At 43.3% G+C, this 20,646-nt stretch overlaps 1 protein-coding gene across 4 annotated transcripts in view; it reads left to right on the forward strand.

The window, feature by feature from the left end:
* KHDRBS2 (KH RNA binding domain containing, signal transduction associated 2) overlaps positions 1 to 20,646 on the forward strand; it is a 1,516,682-nt gene that overhangs the window by 1,315,664 nt on the left and 180,372 nt on the right. For all 4 annotated transcript variants that reach the window (XR_011203853.1, XR_011203854.1, XM_069235755.1 and 1 more), the window contains exon 9: positions 2,449 to 2,507. Coding sequence is in view for 2 of the 4 variants with exons in the window: in XM_069235755.1 (XP_069091856.1) it covers positions 2,449 to 2,507 (59 nt within the window). In the remaining 2 variants the exon portion in view is untranslated. The remainder of the gene's footprint in view (positions 1 to 2,448; positions 2,508 to 20,646) is intronic.

The following is a 20,646-nucleotide window of genomic DNA, read 5'->3' on the forward strand; positions in this document are numbered from 1 at the left end:
GGTCCATTTATTTATTTCAAATTGTGACGAAATGCTGGTATCAAACAGTACATTGTTGTTATTATTTTCCAACAAGAACTGGTTCTGTAACACTTAATTTGTAAAAGAATGAGTGCCAGTGCCCAAAGCCCTGCTGAGAAGCCTGTGGCGGTTTTATTAAATACAGTGGCTGTTGGTAATTTTAAGCATGGTGAGGTAAGGGCTACACATTCACACTCACTCACACCCATACACTCACACACATCCATTCACAGCATGCACTCACATGTACACATACATTTAGACATACACACTTTCACACATCAAACATTATAAAACCTAAAACTTACCAGCTGCAGCATCTCGGGAGGGAAACCTAAGTTGTTCCTGAGGACTAGGATGGTTGCCTCTTATCACTGGCTGACCATAAGTAGTGAGATTTGTTGACCACACCCCACTGTGTGATGAGTGGTCAGTGATGGACACTCTGCCTGGGGCACAATGAATAATTTACAATAACTGGCCAAGGCCCTGTAGCAAATATTGGCTCCTATCACAGTAACTACTCCAGGTTATATGAACGTCTTGGGTACATGTGGATCTAGGAAGTCGGCCAGTGCACTTTTCTCTTCAAGAAAACTTTTTTCAAAAGTCATCCATGGTTTGATCCAGCAATCACAACTTCAATATTAGAAATAATTATAAACAAGGAACAAGTCCCAATAGATTCGTTGTCCTTAGAATTTTTTTTATCAGTCAATAGATTTCAAAATATGTTGTTCTTTATTGCTAGAAGAATTTTCAAACATGATTCTTGTAACTGTTCTTATTCACTTATGCTTTTTGTAGCCTGTAGCTAACGTCCTATGTGAACTTCATCAGGGCTTAATATTTTGAAATGGCCTTCCTGTTATTCACTATACTAGACGAATGTGTCCTAACTGGTAGGATTACTAATATATTTCCAGTCTAGTGCTTTCCCAAATGCCCAGAATGATGTTGCGTGCTCTTGGCATTTGGCATGACCATACTATTTCAAGATACAGTGCTCTAGGATGGTGAATAGGAGGAAGGCATTTAAAAAAATGATCTCTGATGAAGTTCATGTAGAACAAAACGCATTGGCTTCAGGCTGCAAAAATCATGTTTGAATAAGAAGAGCCACAGGAAACATGTTTAAAAATTCTGCTAGCAATAAAGGACAATGTATTTTGAAATCCCTGCACTGAGCACTTCAGGGCTAAAAACTGAAGTTCCCAGATTTGAGGCTATTGGTGATGCTCGCTTTCTTAGAGAGGGGGAGAATCGCAAGGAACTTTGTAGGGTTGAGGAGGTTACGCCTACAGGGCTGTGACATCTTCAGCCCATCAAAGTTCTATTCAGGCATCCAGGGGCCTGCACATTTAGTGCATGTACAGCCTGGCTTCCTGACATGAATAAAAAGAGTGTCTGTAAGGCTGACCATTGGTCAGCCTGAAAGACACTATTCATGTCAGAGAAAGATGTGGGGCAGGGCCTCCCATGCTTAAGAGCTAGCCCAGTTCATTAAATGTTGGTGCACCAAATGTGTAGTATTGAATCGATATCATTCCTCTTTAATCCAATATCTGACTCACCCTGCCCCCCACTCTCACTCTTTTAGGTTCCTACTTTCTCCCCTTGTGACTGATTTTCTTTCTTTCTCTTTCTCTTTCTCTTTCTCCTTCTTTCCATTGAGTTTGTGTTTCCTTCTCTTGCTCTCAGTGAAAGACTAATAAGGAAAAATAAGTGCCAGTCCCCAAATTGTTGGCTAGTCCCCAACAATGAGTGCCGGTAGACCCCCACTGGCAAGCACAGTCTCAAATAAAGCACTAATGATTGTCAATAGCAAAAACATAGGGCCTCATAAAAAGTTTGGCGGATGGAATTACTCCGTCACACACGTGACGGATATCCCAACCACCACAATACAAGTTCCATTGGATATCATGGAACTTGTAATATGGCGAACAGGATATCTGTCACGTTTGTGACCGAGTAATCCCCTCAGCCAAACTCATAAGGAGGCCCATAATTTACAGTGTGGTTTTGTGAGGGTTTTGGGGTGGTCACGGCTTTTAATAATAGAAAGTGAAGCCTCTAGCGGTATATCTCATTGAGTTGGGACTTGTTCCACCCAGCAATTAGGACAAATGCAACTGCAAAAAACGTGCTGTGGAACTTAAATTAGAGATTGAGCAAGACACATTTCCAAAGTGGGAGGTGAATTCAGTTCATAGGAATGAACTAAATGGCACAGTGATATTCAAGATCGTTGAAATACACAGGCATCTAGTGCCTGACAGGTGATTTGTGCAACACTCCTGTTGGGCTCTGGAAATTGGGTCTATTGAAATGTTCCATCTTAAACGTGTTCTCTTCATACCTGGTCATTTTCTCCTGAACTGATTGTATCTCTTCTAAATGACGATCTTGCTAATTCTTTTGCAGTGCTGCAGAGTATTATGATTTTGGACATGGAACAGGCGAAGAAGACTATAACCACTACGGTAGGCCACAATTTGTTTTAATTTCAATTGTTACAGAAAAGAAAAGTTCTTAACAGATTACTGAAGGACGCGCCTATGGGCTTGTGTTTTTGCAATGCAATGTTAGAAGTACATTTTGGAAAATCCTTGGTAAGATGGCAATTTAACACTTTGGGGGTCATTCCTACCCTGGCGGTCATAGACCGCCAGGGTAGGTGACGGAGGAAGCACCGCCAACAGGCTGGCGGTGATTCCGGGGGCATTCTGACCGCCGCGGTCAGCAAAGGGAAGCCGGCGGTTTCCCGCCGGCTTCCCGCTGCCCCATGGAATCCTCCACGGCGGCGCTGCAAGCAGCGCTGCCATGGGGATTCCGACCCCCTTCCCACCAGCCTGGTTCTGGCGGTTTTCACCGCCAGAACCTGGCTGGCGGGAACGGGTGTCGTGGGGCCCCCTAACAGGGCCCCACATTGATTTTCAGTGTCTGCGTGGCAGACACGGAAAATCGCGACAGGTGCAACTGCACCCGTCGCACACCAGCAACTCCGCCGGCTCCATTTGGAGCCGGCTTCCTCGTTGCTGGTGCTTTCCCGCTGGGCGGGCGGGCGGCCTTTTGGCGGTCGCCCGCCCGCCCAGCGGGAAAGTCAGAATCACTGCGGCGGTCATTTGACCGCGCTGCAGTGTTCTGGCGGGGGAACTTTGGCGGGCGGCCTCCGCCGCCCGCCGAAGTTAGAATGACCCCCTTTGTGTCACAAAAGTGATGCAAACATGCATAAAATGCTTTTTTAACTCAACTGCACAAAACTTGTTTTGCACTAGGAAGTAACCCAGATTTCCTCATCTGTGGTACAACCAGCTCAGTGCCCAAAGTTGTTTGACATGGAGAGAGCAGGAAAGTGCCATATCTCCTAGGATGAGGCACTATCCTCTCTCAGCGCAGGTGCACAATCAGGCTGCTGACCATTATACACATACCTTTGCACCATAGTTTGAAACATTTTCCACTTTGCATGTGTGATCTATAGTGCAACACACACCCATAGTGGGACACATTTAAAAGTTTCTCTAGGCATAGTATTTTGTACCAAAAGGATACTCTTTCATTTCAAACCCTATGCTAGACTCAATCAGACATCTTTGAACAATGGTGCAAAGGTCTGTGTATAACGCTCAGCAGCTTGATTGTGTGCCAGCTCTAGGGAGACAGAAGGGCAGCACCATATCTTAGTAGATATGGTTATTTCTTGTTCTTTTCATCTCTAGCAACTTCAGATGATGCGCTGCACTGTGTGAAAGTTTTGTAAAGCTGCACCCTAAGGTATAATGGAAAAAAAGAAAAACTTGGTATACGATGATAGCTAGGCCCTTCAGGATGATCATTGGTTGTATTTTTCAAATACAGAATTTGATGGCATGTCATAATAGTCAAAATAATAATACATTTTAAATGAATGTGTGAATCCTGTAAATACAGTGCATATGATGAAAGCAATGCCACAAATCACTGTTACTCAAGAGACAGAGTTTGGTTTTGTGTTTATACTAAGAATATGCTTTGCTGAGTCTTGGTGTGTTTCTATTATTACGTGTTGCACTGAGTGCCACTTTCATCATCATCGTAATCATCATTTTTTATGCTAAGGCAGCCTAAGGAGGCCTTTCTCCCACGCTGTATTTATAAAGTGGCACAATGCTTGCATTGCAGCGCTTTGTAATCCCTGGTGCCACATTATGCCTATGCCAGGCATAATGTATGCAAGGTTAGAGTTCCAATGAAGAGAGACCCAAAAAGGGTGCAGTGAAATTTACAAAATTTCACTGTGCCATTTTCTCCATAATTTCTAATGCCTGCTCAGAGCTAGCACTAAAATGGTGCACCCCTTTTATTCAGTGGGCCTCCCTGTGCTTTGCTGCACCAGCATCAACATTTATGACAACAGTGCAGCAAAGCTCCACAATTGCAACAAAAATGTTGCCACTGTTGTCCTAGAGACCACCATGGTGTGCTGTATTGCAAATACAGTGCAACCATGGTGTTGGTAGGTGCAGCACGGGCGACACAAGAAAAGTGCCACATCTGGACTGATGTGCCATTTTCTTGAAAATATGCCCCTTAGTTTTTAATACCATTCAAATGAAAACTTTATATATATATATATATATATATATATATATATATATATATATATATATATATATTTGCATATATATACATAAACAAGGAATTTAACAGCACTACTTTGGTTTCCATTTATTGCACTCTCCCACAAATGCAAGTCATTCATCACATGACATTTTATATCAATTAAACAATGAAAACACATAAAAAGATTCAAGGGCATAATGTTGCACAGAGTCTAATTTGTTATCGAGTTTCAATTATATCTTGAGTAGGTAATAATATAACAGCACTGCTATATAGGCTTCTTCTTTGTACTACTATGTTAAATAAACTCAGAATATGTACACAGTGCAGATCCTCTATTCCATATTGTAAATCATGCAGCTGCACTCTCCCTAAAATGTTGCATTTTGAGTGGTTCCTAACCGGTCTATGTCTGACCAGGAGATTCATAGCTAGTCCCTGAGACAAGCTGTATTACAGTATTAATCCACATATCATTACACTGCTGTCTGTGAAGATCAGCAAGTTCAAATAAATAATATTCACCAGCTGACAGAAAGTTCCTCCATTGGAGACATGCTGAGGGAGATTCATTTATTTTCCTGTACAGAAGACTGGAAAAATGTTTCTTAGCTCTGCTGCTACAAATTCCTGAAATAAATGAGTCACTGAAAACATCCCTTTCCATGTGTTGATGTTATATATTAAACGTGCTCCTAGTTTTTAAAAATTGTGTAGTCTATGGCTGTTTTCACAGTTTTAAAAGAATGTCCTCACTCGTTTTTTATGTACAATGTTAGATATTTTAAAATGAATTTCGATTATCACTGAATGTAATAATGTTATATAAAGTACCCAGAAAGACATTTCTATAAAAATGAAAATGTATGTTAAATGTGTTTTATCATTTACCTATACTTAACGTGCAACATAAAGTATTTTGAAGCAGATGGGCATTGACTCAGGGAGATTGAACTACTGACAAGGAATTGGCAAAACACCTTTGGAGGGTCTAAATACCTATTTTAGCACAAGTGTTTTAATTGTAAATGTGAAATATATTTCCAAGAGGCTTAATGCATCTTTAAAAAATCTACCAACCTTTGATGTCATGTCTTCCAAAATGTTAGTATTTTATAATTAGAGAGGCATTCAGCAACAGAGAATATGGGTACTCTGAATTAACAGATGCGAAATGGGAATGCTGCAAATATGTCGGAATGTCTCTTTTTAGTATGTTTAGATCCCTAAACATTATGCTTTAAATTAGTAAAGACCCATATGCCCCTCAAGTTAATTTAACAAGCTGGCCATTAATAATACTAGGTCTGGGTGGAGTGGGAAGCGTACCGCTATACAGAACTCCGTAAAGTACTAAAAATATTCCGCCATGCTACATGGAGTTCCGCAGGTGGGTAGAGTTCCATGTTGCACCCGTTCGTATTGCCCTTTACATCAAACACAAGGTGAAGTACTTTCCTGCATTCAAAATCGCACACCAACAGCACCAAGTGGTTTGCATGGGCACGGCCATCTTGTTTTTCACTCTTTTTTACGGTGCTGGGCCTTTTTTTTCATCCTTAATTAAGCCACCCTTCTAATTATCCTATCCCTCATTTCTATTTATTGTATTACTGTGTCTTTATCCTGCTTTTTGTGACTTTTTGTGTTTGTGTTTTTGTTTATTTTTCCCTTATTTATTTTCTTCCTTCCTTCTTTTCCTATTTCTTTTCTTCTTCACCCCCACCACCCAGCACCATGACAGAGCAGGGCAATGCCACAGAACAGGGGAGCGACAGCGTCAGGACCCCCAGGGCAGCCAGCAGCATCCGCCTACCTTGTGGGCGGTGGCACCACCAAGAGGAGCAACCTCTGCCCAGCTTTAGTGAGGAGGAGGTGGCATCACTTTTTTTTTATGTGCAGCACCTCCGCCCCTCATTCTGGCAGCCGGTGTCAGGCCTGGGAGTGGTTACTTACTGCTGTAGCTAGGGTGCGCTTCTATGTCGGATGTACCACCCAGGTCCAGTGCACCACCCAGCAGCTGATGCACCACTGGACTGACACCATGGACCGCATGCGGGACCTGCTGGATCTGCTAGGCATTGATATTCCGGGGCTTGGTGAGTATTAATTACATTATTTGTTATGTCTGTTTTCTACAATGCTGACTTTTTTCAGAATACCATGGTGCTTGCACCCAGAAGTAAATTACGTTTAGTTTACAGTAAGAGTATTATGTGATCCAGTTTGAGCCAGGCAGGTGCTTGACGTTACCTAATCGTACTCATCGGTGCTCGCTTTGGCTGATTATTTAAGAAGCCATTGCAATGCATACTCCTCTGTCCTCCAGTCACCATAGGGAATTAATGATATCACTGAGTTAGCATTCTCTGTGACTTTCTTTATCTAGCTCGCACAATCCCAAGCAGTTTCACAGTGAAATGTAGTACTAGTATGCATCTATGCACTGCAAAAAAGGGAGACTGGGTTGGTCCTTCAAGGAGGGTTGAGAAATGAGAATAGAATCAAAGATCATTCATTGGAATGTATTAGTCCCAACTGTACCACTAATCCATTTTTTTAATCTTCTTTACTTCTTACATCAGCACCAAAGGGCAGGAAGTGGGGCACCACAGAGGTTGGTCCAGCAGGCGCTGGGGAGGCGCCGACCACCAGAGCCAATGCTGAGTGCTCTGCACATCACAGTAAGTCCTAATATTTCATATTATTATCATTTCCCTGACCTTTACCTCTGGCAACTATTATACTATTTTAAATTTTTCCTTGTTTACTTTTTTACTGTCTTGTATTTGTCCAATTACCCTATCCAATTTTTATTTAATTCCTGTTAATCCTGCAATATCTTATTTTCTGTCTTTCACTGGCAATTTTTTAGTCCACCCCTTCAATGCGCTTAATTGGTTCTGAGTATTCACCATCATAGGCTATAGCTCTGCCTCTCCATTATGCAAAGTTTTTAGTTGGCTTGACTGCCTATTTTTTCTAACATAGTGAACCAACAAAATGGCCACAAATATATTTTTGATAGAAGATACTGCAGTGCTAACTGAACTGTAACAATGTATTGCAGTTGCATTTTTTTGCGTAAACAAAATTAAGGGCAGGTGTACCTCACATCTAAAAACTGTATAATATTTTTTTCTAGCGACTCTGACCATCAGTGGAGCTGGCTCAAGTTCTGCTGCAGGACCAGATGGAGCAGAGGGAGAAGCACAGCAGGGATGGGCAGCGGTAACTCACATTGCTTGCCTATTGACAATTACTATTACTCACTAGCTACAAGGTTGTTTTCATGATCATGAGCCCCCCCCTGTTACATCTACAGCAGTGGCTGTGTTACTTATGGACTCTTCTATATACAACTTAACAATAGCACACATAGGGGGTCATTCCGACCCTGGCGGTCCAAGACCGCCAGGGCCGGGGACCACGGAAGCACCGCCAACAGGCTGGCGGTGCTTCCCAGCCCATTCTGACCGCGGCGGTAAAGCCGCAGTTAGAAAAGGGGATCCAGCGGTTTCCCGCCGGATTTCCCCTGCATGGGCTGAATCTCCATGGCGGCGCTGCCAGCAGTGCCGCCATGGAGATTCCGACCCCCTTCCCGCCATCCTGTTTCTGGCGGTTTTTACCGCCAGGAACAGGATGGCGGGAACGGGTGTCGTGGGGCCCCTGGGGGCCCATGCACTGCCCATGCCACTGGCAGGGGCAGTGCAGGGGCCCCCTACCAGGGCCCCATAAATATTTTCACTGTCTGCTTGGCAGACAGTGAAAATCGCGACGGGTGCAACTGCACCAGTCGCACCCCTGCAACTCCGCCGGCTCCATTCGGAGCCGGCTTCCTTGTTGCAGGGCCTTTCCCGCTGGGCCGGCGGGCACTCTTTTGGCGGTCGCCCGCCGGCCCAGCGGGAAAGCCAGAATGGCCGCCGCGGTCTTTTGACCGCGGAGCGGCCATATGGCGGTAACCGCGTGGCGGGCGGCGGCAGAATGACCGCCATAATGTATCCAAAAAATGATGGCTTGACGGCAACGAAAAAGAACAGAGAGTTAAAAGAAAAGATGGGTGAAACAAGCGAAAGGAAAAGTTGTGGGTGGGTGAAAGGATGTGTGGGTGAGTATTAGGCAAATGGATGGATGGGTGAAAGCATGATTGAAAGAAAGGGTGGATAGTGGATACTGAGTGGATGGATATTAAATTGTGCGTTTTGGTGAAAGACTGGATGAGAGAAAGTAAAGCATAAATCATGGTGGCTATAGGTGAGTATAGTAGGAAGAATGAAAGGATGATTGAGTAATTTCTTGGATGAATAAACAAGGGAGCTCTTCTATAGAACTCCCTTAATTTGTGTTTTATGGTTGTCAAAGCTATGGTTCAAAGTGAAGGGTATTTTAATTTGTGTTCTATCCCTTGACTAACTGTAGTTGTTACACAAGGCAGGCATGTATCCCACTCATCATCATCATTCATCAACCCCTTCCCTACCCATGGCATTTCATCACCCATGATCGAATACATGCAGTATGATTCAATTGGTGCCTGTAGTGTTAGCTGTGAAATTTGTGTGTGCTTCAGTTAATGTGGCATTTACAAAGTTTTCAATGTATTATTTTCACTCAGAAGTCCTCCAGGCATCCACTATGTACTTGTGGGTTTTGAGGCTCTCCAACATCTATAGTTTTGCAGCTAAAGAAAAAGCTCCTATTGTGGCAGATGACCAACGTAATCTCTCCAAGCTTGTTGACTCTGTGTGCCATAATTGTGCTGGGGGAGGTTCGTGGACAGGCAAAGAGGACCTTAAGGTCAATATTTGGTACGAGTGATCACTGGAAGTGGTGTATTTTATTTGAAATTGCTGTACCAGAGGGATCAGAGGTAACATGACTAGGGTGTAGTCTAGGATGGACCATGAGAAGGGGCCGTCAAAGGTGTAACTTGGTGGAGAGTCACCAGCGAATCTCCGATTTAATACCAGAAGTTTGAGATGTTCTAGTGATGTTTCCAGTTGTGCTCCCTTCTGGTCACAACAAGTGAAGGTTGATGACACCTGTGTTGGGACGTTCCATTAGGAGTTGTCGGCACTTAGTATTTCGTCTGCCTCTTGAGCCTTAAGTAGGTTTGAATTAAAGTCTCCGGAGAGGATGATGTCCCAGTCGGGATGGAACTGGAGATAGTACCTGATGATGGCAGTTAAGCTGGTTATTGCAGCACATTTGCGAGTGTAGGTGGGGTGAACGTAGGTGTTAATCAGTAACACCAGAGGGCTACCATAGGAATTCCAGTTGCTGAGTTTGAGCACTTGGGAGTCTTTGCGTTCATGTGGCAGTACTTCTATATCCATTTTCAGGGTTAATGAGAGGTAGACTGCTAGGCCACCACTTGGTCTCCCATGCAGCTTTTGCTTGACTGCATTTATTTGGAAAGACGTGAAACCTGATAGCAAGAGGACCTGTTGTGACCAGGTTTCCTGAAGTGCAATTATGTCCATATTATGCCAGGCTATTTTTGGGAAGCCTCTTTCCAGCAATTATTGAGGACCTGCTATGTTCTAGGATAGCAGTTTTAGATGTTTCTGAACTACACCTGCCCGTAATGGGTGTGATTCCCATACAAGGTGTGGGGCGTTGAGGGCTGTTGGCAGCCACTCCCAACTGGCTCCGATGCATGAATTATGGATTTGAGTCGTGTGGGTGCATTGATAACCCGAGGGGGAGAAGGAGGCTCTGAGGGCACCCCTCAGGGTGTTGTTGGAAGTTAGACCACTGCTCTTGAAGCTCTAGGGCTCGGTAGCGGGAGCAGGTGTCTAGCCAGTGCTGGCCTTGTCCTAGAGATCCCCAGGTCTCAAAACGGGAGGTAAACATCAGGATGTGATCTGCTTTTTCTGTTGTTTCCCAGGTTTTTAGGGTGGCTTCTGCTCCGTTGTTGTCCTTGTCAGGTTGGAATTCTACAGATATTAGATCCGCCCAGGACAGGGTGCTGAGCCCTGGGACTGCTTTTAGAAGCCTCATGATGTTCCCTCTGTTCAGGATGTCGTGGTTCCCCTGGGAGGTGTAGTGTGGTAGGAATCACAACTTGAGGGTGAGTTCATCTTTCATTACTAGCTGTGATTGTCAAGGCAATGTGTTGTGTGCAAGTACCATGTTGAGAATTCTGTGGCAGGCGGAAGAGTATGGGGGGTATGGAGCCTCCTGAGTTGTATGCGCTGTTAGATTTTTCTGGAGCTCAAAATGGCCGGTTTTGAGTCAGATGGTGGGCTGTGGCTATGTGCATGAATGGCCCTGGTCTTAATGGGGTAGCTGGTTTTGCCACGATTGAGTGGTCGGGGGCCTGTGTTTACTGTCAGCCTGATTTTTGAGGGGAGGCCGGATGCTTGTTTAACTGTGTTGGTTCTTTGGGCTACTAGGTTGGCGGTTTGGCGACTTGGGCCAGGTGTGTGGCCTAGAGCCAATGTTTTTTTTTTTTTTTGGTTTAGCGTGAGTTTGACAGTCACATGTCCTCGTCTGGGGAGTGGGCTGTGTGGTATTGTCATAGGTGCACTGCTTTGCATCTAGTCGGTGATTAGAGGTGAAGTCTGATGCTGCCGCAAATCATGACCCAGCTGTGGGCTGCCGATGGTTGGACACTGTTGGGGGTGTTTGGGCTGAGTGGGATGGAACTGGGCTTCACCTTGGACTTTTTGGGGACAGGGCTATTTGTTTGGGGAGATGGTTGGGTGTGTCCGATGGGTAGAAAGGGTGGATTTTTGTATCTGTTAAAAATAACAAAGGGGATAATTTATTTTACCTGATTTATGCTTCAAATGTTTATTTCGTTTTTTAAGTTTGCAGTGCTGGTTTTTATTGTAGCCTGTTTTCTAACTCTGCTAAAAAAAAGGGTATGCCATTTACTTATTCCGTTGAAATACTGCCTTCTGTAACTATATTGACCACTAGAGGATGATTGTCATTGCATATTTTGCCTACAAAATCCTAGATACACACAGACATCTTCTTCAGTAGGAGTTAATTACTAACTAAATAGGTTAGCTTCAGACCATAATTCTTCTCTTATCTGAATAGTTGAAGCAAGGGAGTATTTTTACTGCAGGGTTTTTCCCAAGGTGGTATTTTAAGGGGGTGGAAGATACTAGTAGTAGCAGGCTAACAGGCAAGAAAAAGGTGCCACTCCCTTCTAGGCAAACTCCAACTGCAGCATTAATTAAAGGCTTCTTTAACTGAACAAGTTAACTTCAATCCATAGCTCCTGTCTTACCTGAATAGATGAAGCGAGGGAGTCTTCTCACTGCAGGGTTTTTCACAAGATGGCATCTTGAGAGGGTGGTAGGTACTAGTAGTTGTAGGCTTGATGGGGAAGACAGGTGTGCCACTCCAACCTATTTGAACTCCAACTGCAGGATTATTCAAATGAAATCATGGAGTCAGGATAAGTTGGCTCAGAGTCAAAGTCGTTAGTTAAGGTAAAGCATTTACACAACACAAAACACAACAGGCTTTATTGATGATGTTGATAGGACACGTGTGGAATATTGCTCAGGTAATAGGTCATGCTGTGAGTTGGTGTTGCTCCTACTACATCCGCCCCAGCAAGCGTGTGATCCGTTTATGGTGTAAAAATAAGTCACACCTCAAGAAATCACATAGCCCGGAAAATAGGGTTAGGGGGCTCGGTTAGTGGGGTCAGTGAATGGATGGGAAAGGGGATTTGGGGAAAGGTGTGGCAAAGACATACACTACACAGAAGAAACCATGACACAATTCATTGGGGCGCCGAGCAGCACACCATCATCAATCTGTTGTGGAAGGAAATGATGAAGAGATAAGTATGACACAGTTCAGTTAAATGCATTCCAAACTGTCCTTTTGCCCCAGAGAGACCCAAGATAATATATCTCTAAATGTTATGTCTTCTAGGCTTGAAAAATACACATTATGGAGGACTGTAGTTACTTAACCCACCCAGTTCTAAAAATTATGATTGTTAAAAGAAAAATGATAATGTATTGCCAAATTAGGCGGTAATGTATTGCCAAATTAGGCAGTGCATCTCCATTCTTCTTGGAATGCCCGTCACTCTTGAGTGCCTGGCTGAACCTGTCCAGTAGGTTGGCTAGAGTCTTGAGCTTTCACCAAGTTTAATTTGTGTAGTGGAGGACTAAGAGAAGGTCTATGTATTGAAAAAAAAACTATAACTGTATCATAGAGTACAGGAGAAGGACAAAAGGAAGCAAGGTATGCTTCATGAGAAGTCAGGCGTGTACCACGAAGACTCACAGCAAGCTTGCAATGCAGAAGAGAAATACCCAACAGTATTTTCCAACAACACACCTCTCTCCAGTCCACAGAGCTGAGTGAGTACTAGACCTCAGAGTCTTTGCCATAATCATGATTTCTCTTTGAAGTTGATAACTTTATAGCTGTTTGAGTTAGTCCTGCACTGAGTCCTTCCATGCTCCTTCTCTTGATTCTGAGGAACTCAGTTCCAGTCCCAAACCGAGGAAGGTAGACCTGTGTAATCAAGTACACTGCTGTTGAAGAAGAAATTGAAAAGGAGAACTTGAGTACTTTGTGTAGATTTGTGTTTGGTAACTAAAGTGACTGGTCTGTTCTGAGGAACCAGATAAAAGAAGTGTACCCTGCAGGTAAATTTCATTAAGTTTGAAAAACCAATCACTTTCAGAAAAAAAAAAACTATCACTCATCAGGCCGCAAACATTACAAATCAACAGAATCAAGTTTACAAATGTGTTGAACTCCCTCCCTTACTGTCAGCAATCACATACATCATCACTCACAATCACTCATTCTATCACCAACTATCAGTGTATAGTTAGTAGTTACCTCTTCCAATCCAAGCATGTGGTTGAACAAATAATTATCTCCTCCATTGGTAGCAAGTAGAAACACTTTGGAATTTGGCATTGGCACTTGCAGTCATTTAATCAATGATTCTCTGCTAGGTGATGCAAAGAGGATAGGCAATGGCATGTGAGGGAGGCAGGAATTGTCTCCAATGTCCTAACAGGAATGTGGGGGCTTCTTCACTGCCCATTGGTCCAACTCCATTCTGGCAAATATAATAATATGTGACAAAAAAATGGTATGGCCGCATAAATCTGACATAAACATAATGTTAAACTAGCAATTTTCATAGTTTCTTTTTTGCAAAGAAAGAAAGATAGAAGTTAAACGAGAAACAATTAAAATGTTCTATAATGGCACTGGCATGCTGGATCTGGGAGTAATGTTTGTACTCAAACTTAGGTGATTCACCTAGAAGGTGGTCATCAGACAGACTTGATTCTGACCAATTGTCCTCTACCTCCTCTTCTTTTGTTTCGGCAATAGTGTAATCGAATGGTTTTAAATGCTGGTTCATTTTGATCATGTTTAATCTATCCAAATTTTGAGTTGAGAGACTGGTCCTTCTCACTGTAACAACTGTACCAGCTGTAGTGAACACAAGTTCAGCAGACAAACTGGCTATAAGACAAGCCAGATACCTTATTGCCAGCCTGCAGAGCTTACATACACTTCTTTTGGGTCATCCAGATACTCCTGGAACATCCTCTGAAGTGTCATTGGTGCTGCCACTTGCTCGACCTCTTTTGCCTCTGCTTCTGCACTGGACGTGAGACCTGCCACCTGAAACCAAGCCAATGCAGAGGTTGGGTCAGATTCTTCTGATGCTGTTGTTGCCAGTGTGCTTGTTGCTGGTGTTGGCTGCTGGTAGACAAGACTGCCCTCTCTGAAAGTTGAAAGTGGCACCCCATAACAGCGGAGTAGGGATTTAAGTTCTAGCTGTTCTTTTTTCAATTCTCTGGCTTGCTCAACAATCCACCTCTTGTATTTTTTTGTACCATGGGTCAAGTAGGGTGGCACAGATTTACTTCTTGGATGAGATAATGTCACTTTGCAACCTTGCATTACAAATCAAGTGAAGCTGTTTTGCTTTACTTTTGACCAAGCCAGAATACATACACTGAAAGGAGTTGAAAAGATTCTCTGAAATATACTTCTTAATCTGAAGAAGGAATTTATTATAACTTTTCGCAAGGCTTGTGAAGGAAGGCTTGAATAGCCAAAATTGTTCTTTTGAACTGTGCAACAATAACGTATGAATAAGGCCTGTCAGGTACTTCACCTTTCTCCTGCCAGCAAGCCGATTACCCCGTTCAACTGCGAGAAAGAAAGAACTCTGCCCTCTTGGGAAATATATATCAGGCATTCGACAAATCCTGATTGAGGACTCTGAATCACCCACTGTCGATCTGGGTCCCTTGTATATTTTAAACAAATGAGGAAGGAGCTTTCTGGAAAAGCCTCTTCTGCTTGTGCAAGAAGTATTAAAAAAATCTGGCTATTTTAGGTCAGGGTTGAACGAAACAAGTTGGAACTGGCCAGTATCCCAAGGTGTCTCTCCCAAGCCTAAGCCATTTCCTGCTGTACCATAAACATCAGTCTAGTACATCCTTATTGTGCTGACTGACTGACTCCTCCATATTATTTCCTAGCTCTTCAGTGATAATATGTCCTAGTTCTTTGGTGAGAAAGAGAACACACAGAATAGAAAACACGTTGCATAACATGTTTGTACGGAAAACTACTCATATCCTTAACGTGGCAGTGAAGCTAAGGCTAAGCTGAATACAAAATTGAGTCTGTAAATGGTGATCACTAATGCAATAGTGGACAGCTAAGCTAAGTGCAAAGTGGTATGACATGAAGTCAGTGGTCAAAATAAAAATATCACTACATTAGCTTAGGCTCTCAACCAAGGCATGCATTTCTGGGTTTTCGTTCTGAGTGCAAACGTTTCAGACACCTTCTTTTGCCGGTCCTGTAGCAAACGCAACAACAGGATAGCTTGGCCCAGCATATTGTCCTCCTTGCTAACTTCCATGTCAAAACCTTAACAGAAAGCAGCATCTGTGTCAGGCATTTGACTAGGCCCCATTTGTTCTCATTCATGGTCATAGCTTTCCAAATTCCAACTCCTCCTCTTAGAACGACATAGCCATTGATCTGTCTATACTAGTCAAACAGGCACTGCAACCTGTAATATGTTGGGTTCCAATGTGTTTGGATCTCCTGTATCAGGGCTTTAACTAGTACTCTGTTACTGCACTCAATAATTCACAACTGTTGCCAGGCTTTAAAAGAATGGCTGAAATGAGTGCAGATTTGTCTGCAGGTGGACAGTATGTTGCTGACTATTTTTTCTTTTACAAGAAATTCTTGCACAACCAGGTTGATACAGTGCGCTAATCACAGGACCCTTAAATTGCCACTATCTGCCATGGCTTTGACTATGTTACTGCAGTTGTCCGTAGCAACAAATCCAATTCAAAGACCTCTGAGTCGCAGCCACTCAGACAACTTGCTATTAAATTCTTCCAAGATGTTTGCAGATGTTTGTGATTTAACCATGGTGAACATGACTACTGTTGCATGCTGTTGAACACCCCCAAAACTTCCTTCAGGGCCAAGACCTGTAGATAGCCTTTCCTTTACCCCCACAAAAGAGATCCAGTGTGCAGTGATGCAAATATAATCTGTCGCATGACAACTGGTCCACATGTCTGTCATCTGGTGGATAGTGTGGACAACACTTTGCTTTAAAGCTTGTCCAACGAACAGCAACTCTGGCAAAACAGGTCCAACTGTGAAACTTCCATTTTGGGCAGATGACTTCCCCAAACTCTAAGAATCCCACTCATTCCACAAATGATAATGGGAGGAGGTCTAGTGCTAACATGTTTGCCAGCTTCCGATTGTACAAATGTGCCATTGAGTTGTTGCAGTCATAGGTCTCCTCCTGATTAAACATGCCCAACATTGTAGCCTGGATTTTCCTCTTTTGGCAGTCCACTGATGCATGTGACTTTTGAGATGTAGGTGGTGGCATACTCAATGTGTGTCATGGTGCAGTCACCGCATGCCATGGTGTCTCCATCTGACTCTGAGACTTCCTGTGCCATTGTGAGGTCACTGAAGTGGGTGATTCTGGTGCACTGCTGGGGACAGGGCTGCTTTTCGTGAGGTTGTCACCCTCTTTTTCCTCACCTTCCCCTGTGATTTTACCTGTTTTAAGTGATGTTTCCTGGCTCTCCTCGCTCTCACCACAGCAACCAAGTTCAGCAATTTCTTTAAGGTGCTCCTTCCACTGGCTTTGGTGATGTTTCTTGATATGGGTTGTCTAGCCTCCCGTACCATAGTGTCAGCCAGGCTTACCTTGAAGAACACTTGTGTAGCAAATGGAGCATACTGAAATGTTCTCCTCCTGTTTGTTAATGATAAAAAAGTCCCAATATGAGAACCATACTTTCTTATTGGACCACTGCCAATGCCTGAAGAAGAATTGGAGGTACATGGGTGTGTTGATTGCCTCTCTGCAGTGCATACTTCTACTAAGGTACGGGTTGGTGCAGGTCTCTTCTGGGGCCTCACAGATATGAGAGCTGGCTGTGCTGCCTGTGCCACATCCCTTGGAGAAGGCTGGATAGTAATATTGTACTCCTCGGTGCCAGCTTCCACAATGACTGGCTCATTGTCAGTATACTCTTCCTCATCTTCATCCCCTTCCAAGATTCTAATGTTTTCTGGAACTTTTCTTTTCCCTTACCTCTCCTAGCGTCTCCTGGACTCTGCCATGGTCCACTCCATGTCCCTATCATTATCCTCAGAAGTGGTGCTTGGAGAAGATGGTGGAGTAGTACCCTTCCTTTTTCATGCTGGAGAGATGGATGCCATTGAGTCTAAAAGAGGATGTTCTTTATCAGCAGGAAGCTTGACCTCCTATTCAGCTCCAACGTCAGGAAGATCTGCAACTGCAGGCTGTGGCTGATGTCTTCTTTGCTCTGTTTCCTGAAAAAACTGGGTACTACCTTGTGAAAGGGACAAATTCAATTCAATTATCACTGCTCGTGAGCATCACCATGATTGTAGTGGCTGCCTCAGTGACAGACATGGTCTTGGTCTTAGGTTGGTGTGGTGCTGTTGATATGGGAGTGCTGCTCCCAGGTTGCTACCCAGAGGCCAGTGTGTCAGGCACGCGCCTCCTGAAAAAGATTGCTGTTGGCACACCACTGATGGAAAGCTGCTTTTTCTCACTGTCCACTTTCTTGGGAGTAACTTAACTTTCTTTAGGGCCTGGTTAAGCTTAAGCAGGCAGCAGCAATAAGATGCACAAGTGGAAGAGTTTGGAGGACCAAAGTAAATGTAAGACCTTCTCTGTAGCAGTACTTTAGGTGATGTGAGTTGTGCACCTAAAAGCAACCAAGCAAGAAAAATATGTAGTTAGTGAAACGTGGCATTGCTGCAGGTTGAAATAGTATAGATAAATGCAGTCTTAGTGCGGTGATGTAATAAATACCATTTTAATCAAGCAAAAAACATAAAGATCAAGGGCCACATGTAGGTAGCTTTTTGCACGTCACAAACAGCAAATTTTGCTGTTTTCAACGTGCAAAAAGCACTTTGCGATGCACAAACCCAGTTTTGCGATTCGGTAACCTGGTTACCGAATCACAAAACGGGTTTGCAACTCGCAATTAGGAAGGGGTGTTCCCTTCCTAATTGCGACTCGCAGTGCATTGTAGGATTGTTTTGTGACCACGAACGCGTTCGCAAACCAATCGCAGTTTGCACCCATTTCAAATGGGTGCTAACTCATTCGCAAAAGGGAAGGGGTCCCCATGGGACCCCTTCCCAGTTGTGAATGTCACTATAAACATTTTTTCACAGCAGGCAGCGGTCCTATGGACCACTGCTTGCTCTGAAAAAATGAAACGAAAATGTTTCATTTTCTTGTTTTTGTAATGTATATCGTTTTCTTTAAGGAAAACTGGCTGCATTACAAAAAAACTGCTTTATTGAAAAGCAGTCACAGACATGGTGGTCTGCTGTCTGCAGCAGGCCACCATCCTTGTGAGGGCCACCATTCGCAAGGGGATCGCAAATTGTGACCCACCTCATGATTATTCATGAAGTGGCCATTTGCAACCCCCTTGCAAATCGCAGATGATGTCAGGGACACCATCCTACATTCGGATTTGCGACTCGCAAATTGCGAGTCGCTCTGACTCGCAATTTGCGGGTCGCAAATCCAAAATTTCGTACATGTGCCCCATAGTTCTTTGCTATGGCAACAAGGTGGTCTAGGGGAATGGAATAATCATTAAAAAATTAATTATGTTGCTGATTTGTCTGCAGTGCTCCACAGCCAGGGTGCTCAGGAAGAAATTTAATTATTATACACCTAAAGAAACTGAATGCTGTAGTGTGGCTGTGTGTCTTTGGTAGATGGATGGAGGAATGTATATGGATGGATGGATGGATCAAAGCAAAATGCAGAATTATATAAAATGAAAATTAAAAATTAAAAAATGTAATTATATACATTAAAAAAAAATAAAGTAAAAAGCAACAAACAGAAAAATAAAATAAAAAAATAAAATAAAAGCAAATAAAAAATCAAAAATAAATTAAATAAATCGAATTATAAAATAATAGAATAACAAGTTAAAATAAAAATGAAAATAAAACATAAAAAGAATTAAATAGAAAATTAAAATAAACAAATAATCAATAATTAATGATGGTTATATGTAAGCCTATGGCAAAGACACACTGTCTGGATGCACAAAATGGCTGCCAGCCACATGGTCAAACAACAAGAAGGAGCAAGGAGGCATGGCAAACAAAGAACACATGCAAGAATATGGCAAAGGGACACTGGCTGGGTGGATCAAATGGCGGTCAGCCACTTGGTCAAACAACAACAACAAGGACCAAGGGGGAATGGTGAACAAAGAAAGAACACATACAAGCCTAGGGCAAAGGAACACTGGCTGCTTGCCCAAAATGGCTGCCAGCCACATGGTCAAACAACAACAACAAGGAGCAAGGAGACATGGTGAACAAAGCAAGAGCACAAGTTAGCCTGTGGGAAAGGGACACTGGTTGGATGGACAAAAAGGTCACCTGACACATGGTCAAACAACAACAAGGATCAAGGAGGCTTGGTGAACAAACAACGAACATATGCAAGCCTATAGCAAAGGAACACTAGCTGCATGCACAAAATGGCTGCCAGCTACATGGTCAGACAACAAGGAGCAAAGAGGCATGGCAAACAAAGAACACATGCAAGCTTCTGGCAAAGTGACACTGGCTGAATTGACAAAATGGCTGCCAGCCACATGGCCAAACAACAAAGAGCAAGGAAGCATGGCAAACAAACAAAGAACATATGCAAGCCCATTGCAAAGGAGCACTGGCTGCATGCACAAAATGACTGCCAGCCACATGGTCAAATAACAACAACAAGGGGCAGAGAGGAATGGGGAACAAATAGGAACACATGCACACCAATGGCGAATGCAACAATAAAGAGCAAGTAGGGAATGCAAAGAACATATTCAAGCCTATGGTAAAGGGACGCTGGCTGAATGGACAAAGTGGCTGCCATCCATATGGTCAAACGACAACAAGGAGACATGGCAAACAAAGAAAGAACACATGCAAGCCTAGAGCAAAGGAATGCTAGCTGAATGCACAAATTGGCTGCCAGCCACATGGTCAAACAACACCAACAACAAGGAGGTATGGCAAAGAAAGAACACATGTAAGCCCATGGCAAAGGAAAACTTGCTTCATGCACAATATGGCTGCCAGCCACATGGTCAAACAACAAGGAGGCATGGGGAATAAATAAATAACATGTGCAAGCCTATGGCAAAGAAACACTGACTGCATGCACAAAATGGCTACTGGCCACATGGTAAAACAAAAACAACAAGGAGAACACAGACGAACACATGCAAGCCTATGGCAAAGAACATACTGGCTGGATGCAGAAAATGACCACCAGCCACATTACTAGTACTGGGTCTACTGGCTAGATGGCCCTTTGGGTAGGGAGGCCACATAGTAAAATAATATTGCAAATGTTACAAACATGAAGAAAAGGTACTTAGCTGTGCAACAATTTTCCTTTGTAAAAGATAACAAAATCTATGAAAT

The sequence above is a fragment of the Pleurodeles waltl genome, chromosome 5, assembly GCF_031143425.1.
Source record: "Pleurodeles waltl isolate 20211129_DDA chromosome 5, aPleWal1.hap1.20221129, whole genome shotgun sequence".
NCBI classification, from domain to species: Eukaryota; Metazoa; Chordata; class Amphibia; order Caudata; family Salamandridae; genus Pleurodeles; species Pleurodeles waltl.